The 25,925-nt window shown below is 36.3% G+C and overlaps 1 protein-coding gene across 22 annotated transcripts in view; it reads right to left on the bottom strand.

The window, feature by feature from the left end:
- STK31 (serine/threonine kinase 31) overlaps positions 1–25,028 on the bottom strand; it is a 117,562-nt gene extending 92,534 nt beyond the window's left edge. For 2 of the 22 annotated variants that reach the window (XM_070615970.1, XM_070615977.1), the window contains exons 1-7: positions 24,760–24,887; positions 23,156–23,202; positions 23,015–23,067; positions 22,428–22,509; positions 18,790–18,888; positions 4,638–4,712; positions 3,115–3,273 (exon numbers count right to left, since the gene is read on the bottom strand). In XM_070615970.1, the coding sequence (XP_070472071.1) occupies positions 3,115–3,273; positions 4,638–4,712; positions 18,790–18,864 (309 nt within the window). In that variant the 5' untranslated portion in view covers positions 18,865–18,888; positions 22,428–22,509; positions 23,015–23,067; positions 23,156–23,202; positions 24,760–24,887. Of the gene's footprint in view, positions 1–3,114; positions 3,274–4,637; positions 4,713–18,789; positions 18,889–22,427; positions 22,510–23,014; positions 23,068–23,155; positions 23,220–24,018; positions 24,151–24,759 lie in introns of all 22 variants that reach the window. The other 20 variants (XM_070615975.1, XM_070615979.1, XM_070615965.1 and 17 more) reach the window with 18 other exon arrangements.
- Between the last annotated feature and the right edge of the window lie 897 nt (positions 25,029–25,925).

Genomic DNA, 25,925 nt, shown 5'->3' with positions numbered 1-25,925 from the left:
AGCGAGTGTCTGAAAATTATTGCTGCAATATGTGGAATTCATAATAGTTCAAGAAACTCTGTCTTTGGGCAACATATAAATTTAAATAGAAATAATCTATTTTATACAAAAATTCCAATGACTTAAAGCTGAACGTTCTAAAGTTATACTACTCCTCACTTAGAAGTTTTTATGTAGAAATTTGATGTTTAGACTTTTCTCTGAAATCAAATTCCTTTTACTTATGGTCACCAATCACAACCAATACAACACTGTTCAACCAGATTCTCCCTGAGTCATATATAACCACAAAGACAGAACCCTGAACTTGGAATAAAACCTGAATTCTCCTCAGTTCTAACTATCAAAAAGAATGACAGAGTAGGGCTGGCTCTGTGGCCGAGTGGTTAAGTTCACGCGCTCCACTGTGGCGGCCCAGGATTCGGATCCTGGGCGCGGACATGGCACCACTCATCAGGCCACATTGAGGCGGCATCCCACATCCCACAACTAGAAGGACCTGCAACTAAGATATACAACTGTGTACGGGGGCGTTTGGGGAGATAAAGCAGAAAAAAAAAAGATTGGCAACCGCTGTTAGCCCAGGTGCCAATCTTTAAAAAAAAAAAAGAATGACAGAGTAGATGATATCTGGGTACTTTAATATTATACTTTATTACTTTATAATAAATACATATTCTACATATTCTTTTCAAAATGTCAAATGTTTAATTTTTACAGTGAGAAACATATTTCCAAGTAAATCTTATATACTCGAGAGACATACATATATGGATTTTTTAGACACAGTTAGGTATCAAAAAAGTATAAAATTTACCTTTTAAATAAATCTGGTCATTGGTTTAGAATACACAGCTTTCAATCACTAAAAAAAGATGTCATTTTTCTAAAGATATTCATTGTGTTTTCCAAACTGGTAAGCTTAATTCAGAAACAAGTAAGCATCACTTGCTTTCTATACTTTAGTCTACGCAATTTTTTTTTTCATTTTTTAGGAGAGTTTTATTCATTCATCGATCCAATATTTACAGGGGCCAGAGGGATCAGGCTGTGCTCAGGGCAGAGAGAGGCAGCTGCCATGCCTGCCAGCCATCCCCTGCCCCCTACCCAGGTCACTATGTAGTCTACCTAACCTTGTCTGGATACATTAGAAAACAGGGTAAAAGGCCTTTAAACTGTCAAACCCAAATTCCAATCTCTAGCTCATTCCCTTATTCCACATAAATTTTTTGAAGTGAAAAAAGCATTTAGGACATAATTTAATCTTCATTTCATCTTAAGCAATTTGTAACCACCATTCTTGAGTATTAATTTCAACTGTGCTATAGCATAGGTGTGAGAGTGTTGGTTTAAAAATGTACTGAAGGTATTTCAGTGCCCAGGACACCCTCTGGAAGCACCTCATTTTTTTAAAACTGAATCCCTACTATTCATTCACTCTTTCAAATGCTAGATAAATTGGATGCTCACCTCACACTTAACAGGCAGAAGCAGGGAGATTAGGCATAGAAAAAAGGAATAAAATACTTGTCTCTACCAAGACGGTCTTGTCTCTACTAAGCTCACTATCTTGTGAAGGAGGAAAGAATTACAACTTTACATGCCTTATACACTGAGTGACTAAAACAGCAGCAAGGGAATCAAATTACATTTGAGTCCTGTGCTGAGTATTAATGGCTAAACATGGGCTTTCTAAGCAGATACATTCAAAAAGAACTATTTTTCCAGAAAACATTGTTTGCTAATTAGTTTAACTCCAATCAGTAGTCGTCTTACTGAACTTAAGCATGCAAATACAAATAGTATCACTTATTAAGAATCTATGAAGCATACAAAACATTCTCAATAACTGAAATATACTTCTTCAGTTCCAAAACTAACTTTTAAAAATTACATTATTTTCTTGATTCATGTTTGTTTCAATCTAATTTTATATCACCTTACTATAAGAACAGCAATGGATTGGGGTTCTAGCCCTAGCTCAGCCCCAATTAGCTTTATGACTTTAAATAAGTCATGTAATTGTTCTAGACCCAATTTATTTGCAAAATAATAAGGTGAGAGCAGATGAATTCTAAGGTCTGTAAATTTAAGATTGTAGGGCTCTAGGCATGCAAGAAATTCAAAATGAGCCTCTACCTTGGTCAAAACATTTATATTAAAGAAGAAAGTAATAAATTTTAGACCTTAAACCAAAACTTCAAGATGTAATTTTACAATAATACCTATGCTTTACCCTATATTTATAAAAGTCTGAGTCCTAAGTACAGAAATGTTTCTTATAAATAACTATAGTGCAAACAAAACTACACCCAACAACCTACAAGATTCAGGAAACAAAAGAGGGAAACAGAAGTGTTCCAAATTTTACTGCTCCTTATAGTACTAATTAAATCATTTTTTCACATACATCATTTGAACTGCTAAATAAAACAATTCTGATTACTGTGCAATGTAATATCCCCTCAACACTAACACTCACCAAAAGAACACCATTACTGCACAGCAGATTTAAAAGGCACAATTCCTGTAAGACTACCCCTGAAATTACCAGATGTCTTCCAGAATTAGGTTACCAACCCAAAATTTAATGGAAATGAATTCAAACTAGAATCTACATTAGTAGAACATGACCACCAATTATTATATCAAACAGTAAGAGCCTCTGCCAAAACAATAAAATCTAATTAACTTATAACTCCGCTAATTTCAAATCTGTGATATTTAATGGCCAGGGCTAGGTTAAAGATCACTTTTATTTAATAAATACTTTCTCAAGAGCAAAAGAGAACAGAATACTTATATTCACCATTGTCTCATCACACAAGAGACTATCTTCTTGAACTTTCACCTAAGAAGAAACTATTTACATTTGTTATATAAATATATACACACATATATATGTATTACTCCTATCTGATCAAGAATGTTTAGCAAAGATGAGCACAAATATATTATTATATAATTGCTTTTGAATTATTCTATAATTCATACTTTTAATTTACACAGGCTTTTATATTAAAGAAAATTAGTGGGATTTAACTACATTTATGTTTTGTTTCAAGCATATAATTTTACTTCCATTAACAAAAATACTTAAAATCTGTGACTTGCCTGATCAAACTGGGTAACTTCTTGGCCAGAAGGAATCTGTAGTCCCCAAAGTCTATACTTTTTGGCAACACTAGAAAATTGCAGATCCAAAGGAATCTCAACTATATCAGATCGATTTAGAATTTCAGTATTTCCATAGTCAATGTATCTCACTAGACACTAGGAAAAAATGAAACAAATACTAATACTGAACTTAGATTAAACATCTCCAAAGACACCACCAATTTGCTTTCTCTTAATTACCTATAAATCAAGATAGCATTTTACCTCAAATGGACAATATGCATTCAGAAACAAGAGCTCCAGCAATATCCTCAAAATAAAGAAAATCACTGAGATCCCAGTGATTTCCATATTTAGTACTAGTTTAATACCAAACAGTACTATTTCCAACAGTACCGTTTCTCATTTTGGATTTTTTTTAAACTATTGGTATTTAAATAAACATAAATCAATTACGCTTATCAATCTTCCTTTGATAAAATGAAACCCACTCCAGCTATTAGACCTTGGAAATGATTCAAATTCACCCTTACCTCCAGCTCTATATCTGCTTAAAAGTAAGAAAGAGAAATAGTTTATCACAAGGTCAAAAGCCATCTTGTTCCTTAATTTAAAAAGTTAAAGCCAAACCAAAAGCAAATGCAAAATATCATCACCAGTTGTCAAATTGTGGGGAAAAGGTCTATTAGAAAGATCTATTTCACCAAGATAAACCATTACCTATGACAGTAATAAATCATGAGATTAAAAAAAAAAAAAAGAGTTATTTGGACCCATTACTCAAATTATTTCATCTTATCATCTCCTCATTATACCAGGGAAAGTGTTTACAAAATATATAGATTATAAAATATTTTAAGTTCACAGAAGCAGATATAGAAGAAAACAATAAAAGAAAGCCTACAGAGATGCTTTCACACAGCCTGAAAAGTGCAAGTGCCACCAAACAGCTATTCAGAATCTCATCTCTCCATATCCCCTTAAAAATCTCCCATAAGTTCACAATGCAAAAAAATAAAATATCTTTAGATATTTACAAAGAAAATTCATCACAATTAGGCATGAGAAAGTGGCAGGCCAAACTTCATTATTAACAATATGCACATCAACTAAGTAAAAGATACAGAACTTCATGATCAATCAAATATTCTTTTCCTACTCAATCTTAATAGAAGGAACTTTTAAAAGTTACTCAGCAAGAGCCAAACGTAATTATTAAGAACTGAGGTACAAAGAAGCAACTCGTCACCAAAAATAATCCACAAATTATGTAATCTGAAGAACCTAGGGAGACTATATGACAACTTAAATTCAGAACAATATTCCCCTGAATTTGATCTAGATTTCCTAAAGAATTCATTTCTTTTTTGTTCACCTGGGAAAAAAACACATTTAAACCAATTAATCAATTCATTGAACTAGATTTTATTACTTTGAATAAGCAATGAAGGACTAAATAAGCATCCAATTTTGAAACCAGAATATTCATCAAGGCAAAAAAACTGAACACTTGTTCCTACCTTTTCATCACTGATGATTTTCAGTACTTTGCATCTGTACCAGCATTTATCTTCAGAAAATAATCCACCATAAATCTACAAAGAGAAAAAGAAAGTAAAACTGTTTGGCATTTTAATAAATCAAAGCATACAAAGCAGAATAATGCTTAGTATTTATTAAGCACTTACTGTAAGTTAATAAGTACATATATTTAATAATTTATTTTATTCTCACAACAACCCTACGAGACAGGTACTTTGTTTTCACCATTGTATACCCAAACTCATAAGCTAGTAAGCAGCAGAACCAGGATTCAAACTCAGGCAATCTGACTCTGGAGTCCATTATGCTATTCTGCCTCTCCAAAAAAAATAAAGGGAAGAGGAAAGACAGAGACAAAAGAAAATTCAAAAAAAAGGTACAAGCATCAAAGACTTGAGAAATCATGCTATTTTAATGTCTGAAAACATATCTGGCACAATTAAATGTTCTCTTTTTTGCCTTTTATTTTTTATTTGTTTTTCTTTTAATTTATTTTATTGAAGTCACAATTGTTCTTAAAACATAAACATGCCAAGTACATGCCATTTAAGTCTAGTTTTCAACTCTGGGGGGGAATCCATATGTCCTACCACACAAAAAAGACTTTTGTATATTTTATTTTATATATAAGGACTTTAGTGCATTAGTGAATAAAGTTATATTAGATAACATCCTTAATACTGAACTTTCATTTATTTTAAATTTACATTTCAATTTAATTATGTTTAATCAAAGAACAAAGAGGAAAATTTACATACTTTAAGTCAACTTCTCAACATCAGCACTACTGACATTTACTCTTGGAGGAGGGAGCTGTCCTCTGTCCTGTGCCTTGCAGGATGTTCAGCAGCATTCTCCCTGGTCTCTATCTACAAGATGCCAGTAGTAACCCCTCCAGTTGTGAAACCAAAAATGTCTTCAGACATTGCCAAATGTCTCCTGGGAGTGGGAGTGGAGGGTACAATATCATCCCACTTTAATCATACCACTTTAATTTAACCACTTTATTTATTTATTTAGAGGAAGATTAGCCCTGAGCTAACATCTGCTGCCAATCCTCTTCTTTTTGCTGAGGAAGACTGGCCCTGAGCTAACATGCGTGCCCATCTTCCTCTACTTTATATGTGGGGTGCCTGCCACAGCATGGCTTGCTAAGTGGTGCGATGTCCACACCCAGGGTCCGAACCGGTGAATCCTGGGCTGCCAAAGCTGATCGTGTGCACTTAACTGCTGCGCCACTGGGCTGGCCCCTAATTTAACCACTTTAAATCATACATTCTCAGAGCTTCCGGGTTGGTAAACACATGGAGATATGGGGACAGTGGTGCACCTGGAGAGGGCATGAAAGCTCTGAATCCTTTCCCATATACCTTTCCCTATGCATCTCTTCAATCTGGCTGTTCCTGAATTATATCCCTTTATAATAAACTGATACTCCAGGGTCATCCCTCAGAGATTAAGCCCAGGCCACTGTCACCCCTCAAAGACAGAGCCTGGGCCGGAGTTTGACGAGCAAAACACCATGACTGAAGAGCTACTGAAAGCAGCTGCATCCCTGGAAACGTTGTCTGAGTATGTGAAAAAGGACTCCAAGATATGCCTGGCATTTACTGGAAATGTCTGTTTAAAGATATGTGATTTAGGAGCATCATGGCGAGAGAGCTCTACCAGTGATCTCTCCCCTACATGATACAATGAAAAAGACATTCATAGTCCAACAGAGGACATCCACACAACACAAAAGACATCTGAGAGAACCACGCAGCCATACATCGGAGGGAGGAGAGGCTGGAGTCCCCCTTGGAGGAGGTGGAACCAGGTAAGAGAAAACTTCACTCCTTCCCCAAAGGACTGCAATGTGGAACTGCACGTGGCCTCTGAGAGGGAAGGAAGTGGGTGGGAGGGCCTGTGAGTGGGAACATCAAACATCCCCGAGGTCCCTCACAAGCTAGGGGAAAGACCCCTACTGAGGTGAAAGGTATCACAGGGGTGACTTCATCAAGGCAACACCTTAGGAGAGCAGACAGCAAGGGGAGAGCGAGTAAGCCCATGAGAGCGCACAGAGGAAAGTACCCCTCCCCGCAACTGCCCAGCGCCAGCTCCAGCGCCTGGGATCCCAGCACAACAAGCGGCCTCAGAATACACAGCTCTTGACCTCCACCCAGTGGTAATAGGTAGTAATGGCGATCAGCAATACCAGGATTGGGGCAGGTCTGGTAGCAGAGCAGTTAAGTTGGCACATTATGCTTCAGTGGCCCAGGGTTCGCTGGTTCGGATCCCGGGTGTGGGCATGGCACCACTTGGCAAGCCATGCTGCGGCAGGCGTCTCACATATAAAGTGGAGGAAGATGGGCACAGATGTTAGCTCAGGGCCAGCCTTCTTCAGCAAAAAGAGGAGGATTGGCAGCAGATGTTAGCTCAGGGCTAATCTTCCTCAAAAAAAATAAAAATAATAATACCAGGATGCAAAAAAACAGTGTCATGACCTCTAGCAGTATCAAAAACTGTATTAAATCTCCAGACCAGAGAGGAGATGACAAGTACCAGAAATCAGTCCTGAAGACACAGAAATATGTAATCTAAATGACAGAGAATTCAAAATAGCTATCATCAAAAAACTCAACGAGTTAAAAGGGAATTTAGAAAAACAATTCAATGAGTTCAAGAGCTACTTCACAAAAGAGACTGAAACTATAAAGAAGAACCAATCAGAAATATGGAGATGAAAGACACAATCGATGAGACAAAACATATGGATTCTCTGAATACTCAAGCAGACATCATAGAGGAGAAAATCAGCATAACTGAGGATAGACATATTGAAATGCTCCAGATAAAGGAGGAGAGAGAACTAAGACTAAAAAGAAATGAAGAAAGTCTCTGAGAAATATCTGACTCAACTAGGAAATGCAACATAAGAATTATAGGTATTCAAGAGGCAGAAAGGAAGGAGAATGGAGCAGAAAGCTTGTTCAAGGAAATAATAGCACAGAACTTCCCCAACCTGGGGAAGGAGATGGAAATCCATGTGAAAGAGACTACCAGATCTCCTAAATATGCCAATGTAAAAAGACTTACTGCAAGGCATATAGTAATGAAACTTGCAAAAGTGAATGACAAAGAAAAAACTGCTAAGGGCAGCAAGGCAGAAGAAAATAACCTACAAAGGAATCCCTATCAGGCGTTCAGCAGATTTCTCTGCAGAAACTTTACAGGCTAGGAGAGACAGGAATGACACATTCAAATCTTTGAAGGACAAAAACTTTCAGCCAAGAATACTCCATCCCTCAAAAATATCCTTCAGATATGATGGAGAAATAAAAACTTTGCCAGATAAACAAAAGCTAAGGGAGTTTGTAGCCATAAGACCTAGCCCCCCAATGAGAAATCCTCAAGAAGGCCCTCATACCTAAAAAAAACAATGAGAGAAAGGGATTATGAAACACAGAGTAAGGAGACAAACAGGTAGACAAATCAGAAAATTGTAGCTATACATCAGAACAAGTTAGCAAATAGTCAAGTAAAACAGTAAAGATAAAGGGAACGAAAACACCAAAAACAAAAATAATCTTGTCATTTTTTTTTTAGGAAGATTAGCCCTGAGCTAACTACTGCCAGTCCTCCTCCTTTTGCTGAGGAAGCCTGGCCTTGAGCTAACATCCGTGCCCATCTTCCTCTACTTCATATGTGGGATGCCTATCACAGCATGGCGTGCCAAGCGGTGCCATGTCCACACCCGGGATCCAAACTGGTGAATCCTGGGCCACCGAGAAGTGGAACATGCAAACTTAACTGCTGTGCCACTGGGTCAGCCCCTAATCTTGTCATTTTAACCACAAATTCACAAGATGAAATAAGATGTGACAAAAACAACTTAGGAGGGGAAAGGAAGGAGAATGAATGAGTTTCGTCTAAGGAAATAAGAGGCCATCAGAAAATGGATTATCTTATCTACAAGATTTGGCATACAAACCCCATGGTAACCACTAAACAATAAAGCAGAACAGACACACAAATAATAAATAAGGAGAAAACAAAGAAGCCCAAAATAAAAAAACTACATAACTCAATTGGTGGACCGAAATACACGGGATGAGAAACAGGAAATACAGGAGAACCAGTAAACAAGTGATAAAATGGCAGCAGGAAGGCCTCACATATCGATAACCACTCTAAAAGTAAATGGATTGAATTCTCCAATAAAAGGACACAGAGTGGCGAGATGGGTTAAAGAACAAGACCCAACAATATGCTGCCTCCAGGAAATGCATCTCAGCTCCAATTATAAACACAGGCTCAGAATGAAGGGATGGAAGACAATACTCCAAGCTAATGGCAAACAAAAGAAAGCAGGTCTCGCAATACTTATATCAGACAAAGTAGACTTCAAGATAAGACACGTAAAAAGAGGCAAAGAGGGGCAGTATATAATGATCACATGGACACTCCACCAAGAAGACATAACACACATACCTACGCATCCCACAAAGGAGCACCAAAGTACATAAAGCAACTATTAACAAACCTAAAAGGAGATATTAATAACAACACAGTAATAGCAGGGGACCTCAACATTCCACACACATCAATGGATAGATCATCCAGACAGAAAATCAACAAGGAAACAGCAGAATTAAATGAAAAGCTAGACCAGTTGGACTTGATAGACATATATAGAACACTCCATACAAAAACAGCAGAATACACATTCTTCTCAAGCACACAGAGAACATTCTTAAGGATAGACCATATGTTGTTGGGGAACATATGTTGGTAAACAAGGCAATCCTCAATAAATTTAAGAAGATTGAAATGATAACAAGTATCTTTTCTGATTCCAATGGTATGAAGCTAGAAATTAATTACAAGAAAAAAGCTGAGAAAGGGACAAATATGTGGAGACTAAACAACATGCTATTGAACAACCAATGGATCACTGAAGAAATTAAAGGAGAAATCAAAAAATATCTGGAGACAAATGAAAATGAAAACGTTATCATATCAACTCATATGAGATGCAGCAAAAGAGGTACTAAAAGGGAAATTCATTGTAATGCAAGCATACCTTAACAAACAAGAAAAATCCCAAATAAGCAATCTCAAACTACACCTAACTGAATTAGAAAAACAAAGCCCAAAGTCAGGAAAAGGAGAGAAATAATAAACCCCAGAGCAGAAATAAATGCAACTGAAACACAAAAGGCAGTAGAAAGGATCAACGAAACAAAGAGCTGGTTCTTTGAGAAGATAAACAAAATTGACAAACTCCTAGCCAGACTTACAAAGAAAACGAGAGAAAGCTCAGATAAACAAAATTAGAAATGAAAGAGGAGAAATAACAATGGATACTACAGAAATACAAAGGATTGTAAGAGAATACTACAAAAAGCTATATGCCAACAAAATGGACAATCTAGAAGAAATGGATAAATTCGTAGATGCTTACAACCTCCCAAAGCTGAATCAAGAAGAAATAGATAATCTGAATAGACCAATCACAAGTATTGAAACAATAATCAAAAGCACCCCAAAACAATAAAGCCCAGGACCAGAGCGCTTCCCTGAAGAATTCCACCAAACTTTCAGAGAGGATTTAATACCTATCCTTTTCAAGCTATTCCAAAAGATTAATGAAGATGGAACACTTCTTAACACATTCTACAAGGCCAACATCACTCTGATACCAAAGACTGACAAGGACAACACAAAAAAGGAAAACTACAGGCCAATATCACTGATGAACACCAATGCAAAAATCTTCAAAAAAATACTGGCAACCCGAATACAACAATACAGCAAAAAGATCATATATCATCATCAAGTGGGATTCATACCAGGGACACAGGGATGGCTCAACATCCACAAGTCAATCAATGTGATACACCACATTAACAAAATGAGCAATAAAAACCACATGATCACCTCAACAGATAAAGAGAAAGCATTTGACAAGATCCAACAGTCATTTATGATGAAAACTCTTAACAAAATGGGTATAGAAAGAAAGTCCCTTAACATAATAAAGGCCATATACGACAAACCCACAGCCAACATCATATTCAACGGGGAAAAACTGAATGCCATCCCTCTGAGAACAGGAATAATACAAGGATGCCCACTATCACCACTCTTATTCAACACAGTATTGGAGATTTTGGCCAGAGCAGTTAGGCAAGAGAAAGAATAAAAGGAATTCAAATAGGGAGTGAAGAAGTGAAACTCTCACTGTTTACAGCCAACATGATCTTATATACAGAAAACACTAAAGAATCCATCAGAAAACTATTAGAAATAATTAACTACAGTAAAATTGCAGGGTACAAAATCAACTTACAAAAATCAGTTGCATTTCTATACTCTAATAAGGAACTTACAGAAAGAGAACTCAAGAATACAACTCCATTTACAATTGCAACAGAAAGAATAAAATATCTAGGAATAAATTTAACCAAGGAGGTGAAGGACTTATACAAGGAAAACTATAAGACATTATTGAAAGAAATAGATAATGACATAAAGAGATGGAAAGAAATTCCATGCACATTGATTGGAAGAATAAAGATAGTTAAAATGTCCATACTACTCAAAGCAATCTACAAATTCAATGCAATCCCAATCAGAATTCCAATGACATTCTTCACGGAAACAGAAGAAAGAATTCTAAAATTCATATGGGGCAAGCAAAGACCCCAAATTGCTAAAGCAATCCTGAGAAAAAAGAACAAATCTGGAGGCATCACAATCCCTGACTTCAAAATGTACTACAAAGCCATAGTAATCAAAACAGCATGGTACTGGTATAAAAACAGGCACACAGATCCATGGAACAGAACTGAAAGCCCAGAAATAAAACCACACATCTACAGACAGCTAATCTTTGACAAACGTGCCAAGAACATACAGTGGAGAAAAGACAGTCTCATCAATAAACAGCGTTGGGAAATCTGGACAATCACTTGCAAAAGAATGAAAGTACACCATTCTCTCATGCCATACACAAAAATAAACTCAAAATGGATCAAAGACTTGAAGATATGTCCTGAAACCATAAAACTCCTGGAAGATGATATAGGTAGTACACTCTTTGACATCAAACTTAAAAGGATCTTTTCAAATACCATGTCTTCTCAGACATGGGAAACAAAAGAAAAAATAAACAAGTAGGACTTCATCAGACTAAAAAGTTTCTGCAAGGCTAAAGAAGCTAGGATCAAAACAAAGAGACAACCCACCAATTGGGAGAAAATATTTGCAAATCATATATCCAACAAGAGGTTAATCTCCATAACATATAAGGAACTGACATAACTGAACAACAAAAAACAAACAGCCCAATCAAAAAATGGGTAGAGGAGATGAACAGACATTTTTCCAAAGAAGATATGCAGATGGCCAATAAGCACATGAAAAGATGTTCAACATCACTAATCATCAGGGAAATGCAAATCAAAACTACACTAAGATACCACCTTACACCCATTAAAATGGCTATAATCACTAAGACTAAAACTGACAAATGTTGGAGAGGGTGTGGAGAAAAGGGAACCCTCATATACTGCGAGTGGGAATGCAAACTGGTGCAGCCACTATGCAAAACAGTATGGAGATTCCTCAAAAAACTAAAAGTAGAAATACCATATGACCCAACTATCCCACTACTGGGTATCTAGCCAAACAACTTGACATAAACAATCCAAAGTGATACATGTACCCCTATGTTCATTGCAGCATTGTTCACAACAGCCAAGACATGGAAGCAACCTAAGTGCCCTCTGACCAATAATTGGATAAAGATGATGTGGTATATATATATACAACGGAATCCTACTCAGTCATAAAAAAAGACAAAATCATCCCATTTGCAACAACATGGATGGACCTGGAGGGTATTACGCTAAACGAAATAAGCCAGACTGAGAAAGACAAACACCACATGATTTCACTCATATGTGGAATATACACAAACACATGGATAAAGAAAACAGTTCAGTGGTTACCAGGGGAAGGGGGGGAAGGGCGTGAGCACAGGGGGTGAAGTGGAGCACTTATGTGGTGACAGACAAGAAATAATGTACAAATGAAATTTCACAATGATGTAAACTACTATGAACTCAGTAAAAACAATTTTAAAAAGAATTAGGATATTTAAAATTTTTCTGAATATGTGAAATACTTGAGGTCTGCCATTACTAGAAATTTAAAACTAGGAGGCAGCTATTCAGCTAGCAATTATTTCTATGAATCTTGTACTGCTCTCCATTATGTTACTGCAGATGCATAACTTGGATGGCAGCTAAACAAATCCACTTACAGAATGCTGGACACTGAGTTACTGAAGTTCTTTCCATCATCTCAAGGTGGAGTAGGGCCCTCTGTCTTCTAGTAGCCAAAAGCCATCCTGTCCTATGACCTTAGAACTGTCAGCTGTTGGGATGCCAAAAATCCCCAAAGCGAACACAAGCTCAATACTTGATCCAAACTGTCTATTGGAGACATTTCAATGGACACCAGAGTGAGACATGAAGAGTAAAGTGTGGGACAAAGCAAACAGACCACAGATCCTACTAGAAACATTTTTAATTGGATTAAGTAATTGTAATGGTTTATATTAACATTGAATTTTTATTTTGAATTTGTTTTCTCATATTGCCAGACAAAGCAAGTAAGTAATTGTATTTACGTGTTTAGGAATCAAGATGTTTACTATAAGAGAAAAGGAGATACAAGCAGAGAATCTAGGATTTCAGAAGGAACACTGTCCTGTTAGAACTGGACTGGAAATAGCAACATGAACTTGTATCTTTAAATGAAAAATTATTTTAAAAATGCATCTTTTCTAGCTTTGTCCACTGAAAGGGACAGAGGGTCCCCATAATGCACCCTAGTGCCAAGATTCTGGTCTACAATACCATTTTTCCAATAAAAGGAACCAAGGTTTTCTGGAGAAAAGGCCAATCCCACATCTTGGACAGAACAGTACAAAACGAGCCTAGAACACTTCTTTGTGCTAGAAAGCAAGAGATGTTTGAAGATTAATGGAGCCAATGAGACTTGGGAAGTAATCTAAAAGGGGCCCCTTCTAGCCAAAATTGAGACAATTTGAACATCCAAGGAGAATACTGGCTGAAGCTGGCTGACACAGAGTAAAGCTGAGAAGTCATGGGTCTGTAATGATACACACAAAAAAGTTAAGGTATTCTAAAAATAACCAAATAGGACAGATTATATTTCTTTTAATACTTGTTACTCAATCACGTTGTTATCACTGATTCATTTATGATACAGTTAAAGAACAAAGAAACTAGTAAATGAATAAACCAAAAAAAAGATATGTGATTTAGCAAAGACCGTTTATGCAGACCAGAAGGAGATGCTGGAGTTCTGGCAGTTTGTACTTGCCAGACCCTGAGAAGATGGAGGTTCTTGGTACTGTGCCTAATTTCCCTTGCCGGGCACCTGAAAAACAACTGGTCCTCTTGATTGGGGAACATGGAGCTGTTTTTTTGCCTTTGAGGAGGAAGATTACTACACAGTTGCCAGTGATGTGGAAGACTTCATTAACATTGGCCTCCATGAATTTGGCCAAAGGTTTACAAGTTGGAGGAGCCCTCAGAATCAAAGAGCAAAGAAGAGTTGATGAAGAACCCATATATAAAGAAGTTGAGGGAGGACACCAAGAACTTTGTCAAGAGTACATCCAATGAAATGAATCATCATTTGAATATCCTTTGGTCAAAGTGATTCCTGGCTTACAGCTGGCAAACCCCTGGAATTCCCTGAATTGTGTATGATCATTAGGACTCAGGGCGGGGGAGTTCTAGACAGTTTCACATGAAAAATCTGTTATCACATACATAGAGAAAGTAAGTTAAAATTGGAACAAAAAAATCATACATTCTCAATGGGGGAAATATTATCCCTGAGGGAGTGAATACTAGTTCTTGAGGGGTGGGGGGGAATCTTAGATATTATAATGGTTCATAGCCCTCCACAGTTCAACCCTACTTGATAACATAAACAGATATACAGTATATCTGTGGTGTTAAAATGTTTTGGGAGGAGGAGACCCATTAGACAAAAAAATGCCTTCGAAGGGCATAATGAAAAAAAGGTTGAGGAACACTGCTTCAAGTGATAGAGTATAAAATTAATTTTAAGTGTATTACTATGAATTAGGACAAATTCACAGATTTTTTAAAGCAAAAGGAATATACTTGGGGCCACCCCCATGGCCGAGTGGTTAAGTTCGCGTGCTCCGCTGTGGCAGCCCAGGGTTTCACTGGTTCGGATCCTGGGTGCAGACATGGCACCGCTCATCAGGCCATGCTCAGGTGGCGTCCCACATACCACAACTAGAAGGACCCACAACTAAAATATACAACTATATACTGGGAGGACTTGGGAAGAAAAAGCAGGGGGAAAAAAAGGAAGATTGGCAACAGTTGTTAGCTCAGGTGCCAATCTTTTAAAAAAAAGGAATATACAGCATGAAATGTAAAAATCCTCAAAGTACAAATCAATTCAGATACACAGATGGATGTCTGACAAAGCAAATGCTACAAAGGATAGTTGTGTTCAATTAGCACTTAACTCTGGTTCCCTTAGCTAGCATTCAACAACTGCAGGGCAAGAGAGAGCATAATGGCATGGTACCCTCTCCCAACCATCTTACTTAATTTTTCAGCAAGCAAACCACTTTAGTAGCAAAAATAGCTGATAATCAACAGTCCTATCCAATTTCAAACTCTGGAAAAGGTCACATTATCTTTAGTTAAGACTTTGTAATACTATACCAATATCATTAACAATTCAATATAAGGCAAGAGACAGAAGTGGCACGTGACTGCAACTCTGCCTAGGGAGTGGGTAGTGATACTTGTACCCAAGAATAGAGCTGGGACCAAACCAACTTGAGGAATCTGAAGTTCTTGACTCTGTTAGTGTGAATAATCACAACAACCATCATAAACACAAGTCTATCCCAAATAGATATATTTGTCTTTGGAACATAGTCAGAACTATGGATTCACTCCCACTCTGCCTGGTCCAATCTTCTCCTCTCACAACTCCACTATTCATAGCCCATGACCTGCCTACATTGTTAGAGGGAGAGAACCACTCAATCACTAAAGAAAATTTACAAAATATCCATTCATGGACAATCAGAGGTGGCTGAGTAATTATTTATAATGAGAAGTCTATTATTGAAACTAGTTTGAATTTTTTGCAAAGCAAGTAATTTATTTTGCATTTAAAACAGGAAAAGCAGGTATGTCTTAATTTATAACACTATTAAACACAGTCATAGACTACAAGGATGCTTAAAAAAAAAACCCTAAAAACTTTATAAATTGCATTCCTTATCCATTCTGATGCTTAGCTCCAAGCTACATTCCTTCCTTGTTTCTAAATTTCTTTTTACATTTTTCTATTTGCCATTGGGGTTTTAATTATTTTAAAATAAAACTAATAGAGGCACATTATTAAAAGAAAATCAAAGTATATCAAAAAAGGTTGCGAGTCAGACTTCCTTCCCAACACTCTTCAACATGCACCTCCTTAATTTTACATTTACACTAATTTTACATATACACTAGAATATATGCTTATGGTTTATTTACACAAATGGGCTCATTTTACATACACTATTTTGTACCTAATTTCATATCAAAATACAGAGATCTACCTCTCTCACTTAATCAGGGCTTGGAGCTGGGTGAGGCAAGTAAGGTACTGACGACGCAAAATTTGGAGAGGCACTCACTCTGAGGCACCAACACTGCACTTGCATTAATGCCTCCTTAAATTTTGCACTTACCTTACTCTTACCCTAGTATCAGCCCTGAAAATGATTAGTTAGTATTCTAAAATAAGAATCTTCCACAATTCAGTAATTATTCCAATATAGGGTAGAAGGTAACAGTTAAGGAGCTGGGCTCTATGACTCCAAATACTTGATCCACCATTAACTAGCTGTTGACTTTCATAGTTATCCTAGATGTGCCTTGATTTCAAAAAAAAAAGTATGAAATAACATCTGCCTCATAGGGTTGCTATGAGGATTAAATGAGTCAGTACAGGCAAAGTGCTTAGAATACTGCCTCACAGAGGCTAAGAATCAATAAACACTAGCTATCATTATTATTATTATTACTACTACTACTATTACTACTGTAATATATTGAAGGATATTTAGTTAACCCGTACTTGTGCCTATTACAAATAGTCGTGCACCACCTAACAACATTTCAGTCAATGACAGACTGCATATATGACGGTGGTCCCATAAAATTAGTGCCATATAGCCTAGGTGCGCAGTAGGCTATACTATCTAGGTTTGTGTAAGTACACTCTATGATGTATGCACGACGACGAAATTGCCTAACAACGCATTTCTCAGAACATATTCTCATCATTGAGCAACGCATGACTGAAAATGCTGCAATGAACATTTTTTTACAAACATCTTTGTGTACTTATAAAAATGTCCAAAGGGTAAATTCCTGGCCTGAGAAATTGATGCATCCAAGATTATAGGCATTTATCATTTTGAAAAAGATGGTTAACACTCAAATACAGTCACCTGATTTAAAACAAAGATTCCAATACAATGCAATAAAGAAAGAATGATCCTTTCAATAAATGGTGCTGGCATAATTGGATACCTACATGGAAAAAAATTAAATTTGACCTCTACTTCACATCATAATGAAAAATTTACTGAAGGCAAACCGTAGCCCTCAATGCAAAAGGCAAAAGCTTCTAGGGGGGGAAACATAGGAGAATATATTCATGATGATGGGGTGAGTAAAAAGGTCTTAAATAGGAAACAGAAAGCACATACCAAAAAAGAAAAAAAAATTAATATATTAGACTTCAAATGATATCCATTCCCTTAAGTAGGGAAGCCATAGACTAGAAGACGACATTAGCAACACACATATAAGACAAAGATTCATATCCAGAATACACAAAGAATACAGAACTTCCTAAAAATCAATCAAGACAACCTTGAAAATGAGGAAAAGATGTGAACAAGCAATTCATAAAAGAGGATATCCAAATGGCAAATAAAACTATGAAAACATGCTCAAGCTCAGTACTCATCAGGAACATGAAATTAAAATCACAAAATAACACTACACCCCCACCAAAACAGCTAAAATTAAAAAGACTGACAACGCAAAGAGTTGGTTACGGACATGGAAGAACTGAACTTTCATACATTCTTGGTAAGGACGCAAACCGGTTCAACACTTTTGCCAAACTGGCCACTATCTACTAAAGTGAAATGTGCCTACTCTGTGACTTAGCAATTCTACTCCTAGGTATATATTCAAAAGAAATAATACATCCAGCAGAAGGCTTGTTTAAAGATTTCACAGTAGTTTCATTCACAGCAGCCAAAACCCACAAACAATCTAAATGCCCATCAAAGAGGAACAGAGAAATTGTGGTATATTTATACAATAAAATATCACATAGCTTGAAACAGAACAAACTACAAATACAGAAATACACACAATAATATGGATGAATCTCAGAAATTACACTAAACAAAAGCAGCCAGATATTATAAATGAGTACATACTGTATGATATAAGAACAGGCAAATGAATCTATGGTGATAGAAGTCAGAATAATGATTACCTCTATTAGAGGAACTACTAACCAAGAGTTAACTGAGAAGGGGCCTGAGGGAATTTCCTGGGATGACAGAACTGTATCTTGATTTGGGTGGTGATTACATAGACGCATACATATGTAAAAATTCATCAAGCTGTACACTTAGGAGATACACACTTTACTGTATTTAAGTTATACCTCAATAAAAAAAAGAAAAAAAAAGATCAAACTGTTCTACATAAAGATTTTTTCTGAATCAGTATCAAAGGCAAGGATTCTATTTTGTTCACCATTGAATACTCAATGCTTAACACAGTGCCTAGCACATACCAGATGGTCCATAAGTATTTTTGGAAGAATACATTTATTATGACTAGTTTATACAAATTCTAAAAATTTGCTTCTTCCTTTCAAATACAGCAAATAGTCCAAAAACTATAAAATCTAAGACATAAGAAAGCTAAGAGGAGAGATGGAATGATTATGTCCAAGAATATGGCTCACCTTCTTTGGATCAAGATTCCCAAAAACTGAATTGGCATGGGGACAAACTTCAGACAGTGAGCAACCAATCTTCATAATATCCTGATTTCTACTGATACTCTAGAAGAACACATATAAGATTCAGTAAAATACTATTTGACAGAGTTACACAATTGAGGGTTCTACAAAACATAACACTTAAAAAAAACTTTAAAGCATAAGAAATTAAATCCAATTCTTATGTGACTATTTTTTCATAATTTAAGTTCTTTATAAGAAATGGAACTAGGATATAGAAAATGTTTACTTTCTAATGAGTTCAAATTACTTGGAATTCAAACTAAGATACCAAATATTATTAAATCATTGGAAGAGGTAACTTTAAACAACTGTCTCTGGATTTTACTTTAGATCAAATTCTGATCGCTCAAATGGATAGCATATTTTAGTCAAACAACATGGGTCTTCTCATGTATTTGTTGCTGTGTAAAGGAAACAGATGTAAAAACAATTTCAAAATGCATATGTTCCTCCATACACATACTGTAATCTAGTTAGTAAATTCATTTCTCACGGGGCATGGGTTAACCACTTTAAAACTCCTTTAGGTATATACTAGGATTGAACAAATAAGTAAATATATTGTAGCTAATGAGAGCAGTGAGAGAGAAATTACAAATAAGGCAGGCAGGCTAGAATACACCTGCAGTATTAGATTAGAATTGGAAGCTATCAGTATGAACCCATAGTATGTACATGTATGTGCTTGCACCTGAGTGTGTAAATGCACAAGTTTGTGTGTATATATGCAAATGAAAGACACACAGAGAGAGAAATACAGATGTGTGGTTTTTTATACATATATATTTTTTTTTTCTAGCTCTGTCTGCTGAGAGGATCTAGAAGCAGTAACACTCCAGTAGCAATAAGCACACCTAGTGCCCAGATCTTGACTTCTAAACACCATTCTCCAATAAAAGGAACTTGGGTTCCTTGGGATGTGATTGATTCCAGAGCTAGGAAAGGGAAATAACAGATGACCCTGGAACATGTGGTGGTGCCAGAAAATAAAGAAATGCTCAAAAAAAGAATGGGGACATGTATAAAGGACACAGTAGCCAATGTGAACAATCTCCTAATGTCCAAAGCTGGAACAATTTAAACAAAATAAATAATGATAGTATTGGATATAACCCATGGAATAAACATCCATGAGTCAATATTAATACAAATAATTGAATAAATAAATGTGGGAGAAGAGACAGCTCTTCCTTACAGAAGAATCCAATTAATAAATGTGTAAGGAATGAGGGGACTAGAAAATCATCATCACAGTAATAAATAATAAAATTTTGGAGTGAAGAGTTGAAGAGAAACAAGATTACATAGTCTCAATGTATCTCCCTCTAAAACATATATTAATTACAAAAGGAAAAACTAACTTTACAGTGAAGAAACCTGTTACCACCTTAATCAAGTGGATCAAGGTTAACATCATCAATAATGAGATATGTCAACATCATGAATCTCCAATACGGTGTGCTGAAAAGGACACAACATCACTTCTGTGGTATTACTGTCAATCTATTTATGAGAAATCGCCAAACAAATCCAAACTGACAGATACTCTAAAAAATAACTGACCAGTACTCATTAAAATGTCAAAGTCATGAAAGACAAGGATAAATAAACCAACTATCAACGGCTGGAGGAGACTAAGTCTATATGACAACTAAATACAATGTGGGATCCTGAATTGGATCCTGGAACAGACAGAAGACAATGAGAAAACTGGTGAAATTTCAATAAGGATTGCAGTTAATAGTACTGTACCATTGTTAATTTCCTGGCTTTGATAACTGCACTATAGTTATGTAAAACGTTAGCATTAAGGGAAGCTGGGTGAAGGGTATAAAGAAAGTCTCTGTACTCATTTTACAACTTTAAGTCTAAAGTTATTTCAAAACAAACAGTTAAATATATATGTTCTTTAAAAATACATCAACAAAATATTCAGTAAGGCTAGAAAGAACATGATTATCTCTAACGATTGAAAAGAAACTCTGAAAGAGCAGTTCCAAGAACACCATGATGAATATCAGTATCACTATGCAGTAAAAAGGGGAGCTGAATTTAAACTGACCCCAAGACATATTAGAAGCAGCCTTTGTGAATAAACCCCTGGAATTAAGACTAACTTCAGAATATACCAAAATATTCTACATAATTAGCTTTGTTGCTATATGGACTAAAACAGATGAAAGTTCTTTCTCTCAAATAAAGGTAGAGGTCAAATACTTAAGATTCCTTCAGCTGCCACTCATCCAACTGGGCCTACCAATAATTCTGAACGGTATTCATGTAAGCGGCTTATATAGCAGAAACCCATAGTGGCGGAGAAAGAGAGAATATACGTGAGTAGATCTACATCTTGACCTGCCTGCACACATTTCAAAATTTTTATTTACTCTTCATCTACATCCCATGCCAAACCCAATCAAATTTTACAATTTGCTTCGTGAAATAATCATTCAATTCATATGGATGCCATTAGTAGTTTTAACTCTCAATCTTTTCATTCATTCAAGACTTGTTTCCTAACTGTTTCAAAAGTGTTCCAATTTCTACAGGAGCCTCAACTTCATGGTTCAAATCAGAGGTTGGCAAATTATGGCTCTGCCACCTGTTTTGGTAAATAAAGTTTTAAAGGATCACAGTTACATCTATTTGTTTATGTACTGTCTACGTCTGCCTTTGCACTACAATGGCAGAATTGATAGAGTTCAACGGTCGTGAAAAAAACTATATGGCCCACAAACCTTAGAATATTTACTATCTAATCTTTTACAGAAAAAGTTTGCTGACTCCTAGTTTAAAATCACAGCTCCACATTCAACAAACAACTTCACAGAAGGGTCAATCAAAATCATAATTTAGAGCTGCACTGACCAATACAATATCCAATATCCACTTGAATGTGGCTAGTAGGATTTAAAATGTGCTCTAAGTCTAAAATACACACCAAATTTCAAAAACTTAATATGAAAAAAGAAAAATAAAATATCTTGCTAATATATTTGTGCTGATTACATTTTGAAATGATATTTTGGATATATTGAGCTGAATAAAATACATTCATTAAAATTTATTTCACCTGTTTCTTTTTACTTTTTTATGTGTCTGCTAAATTTTAGATTATGTAACTCACATTACATTTCTACTGGACAGCACTGGTCTAGAAATCTTATTTAAGCTAATAAATGTTGTTCCTATATAATGAGCTTAAACATATCATCCAACCTGGGACACTGTTGAGAGTGACACAGGTGCAATTAATAAGAGATAATGGGCATAGAACCAGAGTATGTGGGCACCCTTTAAAGATATGTGCATAAGCAGAGACACAAATTCGTCACAAGTTTTGTATGAATATCACCTTTCTACAATGTTTTCTATATTGAATTAAGAACCCTGGGCTAATCATACTCTTCTACAGCTTTTCTTCTCATAAATTCTATTTTCCACATTGCCAATTCATTCCCACAAAAAGAAGTTCTCATACTGTAGGAACTATAGAGAAATGTCATTCTCTTCCCTCACATATCACAAGTAGTTCACAAAATTAAACATTTGTAATTGTGTGCATTAGAGGGATTCACCTTCTTAAATCCTGGAACATAAGCACTTTGGAGCTTTGCTTTGTATTTATTTTAAACTGAGTAAACTTATCTGACTTGAAGCCTGCCAACAGAAAATTAGAAATGTTCCATTAGTGCTTTCAATTTTATGATAAGAAAGATATTGTATCTCAAATTTAAAATTAAGCCATTAGAAAAAATGACTGAGATGCAAAAATTTAGTATCTTTCAAGAAACAATCTTATAAAAGACCCCTAGAGGGAGCCATAACCTCACAAATACAACAGTTTCTCAGAATCTTCAGTAATTTAAGCAGCTTAGACCACTCGTGTTAAACTGAGAGTAATTCTGAAACCACGATTACAATCATACTGTTCTCTTTTTCCTCTACTTTAACTCAGTGTATTATGAGCATACTACTCACGTAAAGTCCCAGCTATAGCCATTTGTCTTCCAATAATGCATTGTGTTAAATATCGTTCAATAAAAATTAGCATTGAGAATGACAATGATACACATATTCCAGGGTTTTTATTTTTGTTCTTGTTAGAGGACCTGGGTTAGTGAAGGAAGAAGTAGCAGAGGAAATCAACTAGGCTGCTATTTACCTGGGCCCAAAATGTTACTGCATCTTCCACATGACTTCCAACCACATCTTCGACTAAAACCAAATCACAATGCAAAGAAAATTAGAAATTAATCAAGATCATCTAGCTCTTACATCCAAAAATAATTTTTAGTGTCAGTACCTTTATTGTAATGTGTATCTTCATCCATTTGCACAATTCCTGGAAAACTAAAACAATTCAATACCTTGAATTAGGTTCTAACAATCTGTTCATTAACAGTGAATAAAGATTAAACCACAGAATGTCCAAATTCCTACAAGTATGTCTTGTCCTAAATAAAGTTATCAAAATTCAAACTCTACATTAAAAACAACCTCAAAGATATCTTCTTCAATAACTAATTTCCTTATTTGAGTATACTACACTTTGCAATTTCATCATATACAATCTCTACCTTTGAAATTATCTCTTTAGCCAAACTTTTGCAAACTGACACTGAAGTGGATAATTCATGTACATTTTCATCAGCTACACAAATCAATACTTCTGAACAATGTGCATATTCTTTTAACGTTACTGATGTCCTCTCAAAACAAGAGTAGGGTTTCCATAATTTAAAACAAAAAGAAACACTACAGATATAATATATAGAACAAACACTTCAGACTGGTAATCAATTCTATTTAAAAGGCACAGTGGTTACTGCTTTTGAAGATAACCTGCAATTAAAGACTGCGAAATAAATCAAATTTTGCCCATTAGTGCAAAATAATTTTCATTACATATACTTTCCCAGATGCAAAATATTTCAAAATAAATGTCTAGTTCATAATTTTATACTTAATACTCTAGAATATTGCACGTCACATACATAAATATTAGTTCATTGAAGGAAACTGAAAATGTAGAATTTTCTTAAGAGCTTTAAAAGTTATCTAAAAACATCACTATACTAAAGTTTCAAATGCTCTCTCAATTATGAAAAGAGAATAGTTAACTCTGCCTCACAGGAGGAAAAAAAGATCATTAAAAATATACTTAACTTTATTCTTCTGATTTTTGTTACTGCTTAAAGAAATTTTTTTCACACATACTAAGAAGCATCAAAACATCTTCAAAACAAGACTTCTTCCTCCAATACTGGTCCAAAAGTAACTTTTAAATTGAGCAAAAAACTGTAAAACCAAGTTGGTATCTGTTTAGGGAGACTATATTTCTCTGGAAGACATTGACTTAAATTCAGTAAAAATAAAAATGTTTACTTTAGGAATCCCAAAACACATTCTAAGAAGTTATTTCTAGAATAGCTTTAAAATCTCATACTAAAAGGAGCCCAAAAGACTTTTCCCGGAAGGACCACGAAGGAACTGACGCTACACTGACTTTCTGCAAAACCGCATTACCAAATGGCGCTTCCAAGTCTCCGATTCACCGCAAGAATTTGGACTAAGTGAGTCTAGGTGGCTGCTTGACACCTACTTCCTAAGGGGCTTTGGCGTTTAAGTGGCACAGAATTTGAGAGAAGAGAGAATTCCAGCCACCACAGGCCCGCGTGTTGTCCCCGTCTTCACGGAGAACACTGAGGCCCGAGCTCTCCGCAGGCCGGTTTCGCCCCCCGGGGCCTCACTCAGAGCCTGGGGGCCCGTCCCCCTCGGGAGTAGACGCCCGGCTCGAAGGCCAAGGAAGGCCGAGAAATGGCCTCACTCCATCCTTGGAAACCTAGTGTTGGAAATACGGTATTTCAAGCGGCCACCATCGAACCTACCAAAACGACTACTACTGACCTCACACTTTCCGCCTCAGAAGCTCTAGAAAAGTGTCCCTGGCCCCACATGCTGGGCCCTCGGCCCTCTAACCGCCACCGCGGCTCACCGTTAGCCCGCCGTCGCGCACGTGCAGACTTACCGCGCATGCCTCGGCCGCTCGGGCTCCACACTGCGCTTGCGCGCACGTCGCTGCGCCAGCATCTGGTCTTGACTGGAGCTGCCGCGTCACTCGCGTGGCTGCCAGAGCCTGGGGCGTGAGGTGGGGCGCGCTGGGCGGGGCCACGCACACGGAGAGCAGCGTTCAGAGACGTGAAGGGCGGGGTTCCCCTGCGTTTGCGAGGAATGGCCAATAACCGGCTCCTTTTGCATGGCTTCAAATAATGACGTGAGATAGCGGCGTGGGTTGCGTGGTCTTTCCTAATTTTTTCACTCTCATTTAAACTTTGAAACAGCCAAATTAGAAGAATCTCAACTTTTTTTACAAGATGGAAAGGAGAAAAATGACTTTGGTAAATGAAAATGTGGTTTTTCACATTGGTAGCTTTACAAGCATTTCTCAGGCCAACTTTGGTATCAGATCTCTTGTGTTGCAGCTTTTTGACAACCTTAGGGGGGAAAAATTAATATACCTTAGCTGTCAGGTTATATGCTGATATCACACTTTGTGGCAACCTTGCACAGCAGTTGAAAATTATCTCCATTAGTTTTTGACAACTTGATTGAAGTATAATTAACACAATAAACTACAGGTATTTAAAAAATGCCAAGTTTGATGAGTGAACATATGTATACACTCTTGAAATTATTTGCACAATCAACATTCATTTCCTCACCCCCTAAAAGTTTCTTCATGCCCCTTTATGATACTTGGCCCCCCCACCTACCTCAAGTGACATATTCTGCTTTCTATTAGTTTGCATTTTCTAGAATTTGATGTTAATGAAATTAGTATGTACATTTTGTCTTGTTTCTTTCACCAATTATTTTGAGATTTGTCCATTTTATCATTGTATCAATAGCTTGTTGCTCTTTATTGATGAGTACTATTCTGTTGCATGAATATAACACAATTTATCTAACTTTTGATAGACATTTGGAGTTTCCAGTTTGGGACTGTTCAAATAAAAGTCTGTGAACAGTCAGGTGAAATTCTTTGTATACATATACTTTCATTTCTCTTGGGT

This window comes from Equus przewalskii, chromosome 4 (assembly GCF_037783145.1).
Source record: "Equus przewalskii isolate Varuska chromosome 4, EquPr2, whole genome shotgun sequence".
Taxonomy (NCBI): Eukaryota; Metazoa; Chordata; class Mammalia; order Perissodactyla; family Equidae; genus Equus; species Equus przewalskii.
The sequence above is the reverse complement of the archived record's forward strand: the minus strand, read 5'-3'. Positions and strand labels throughout refer to the sequence as shown.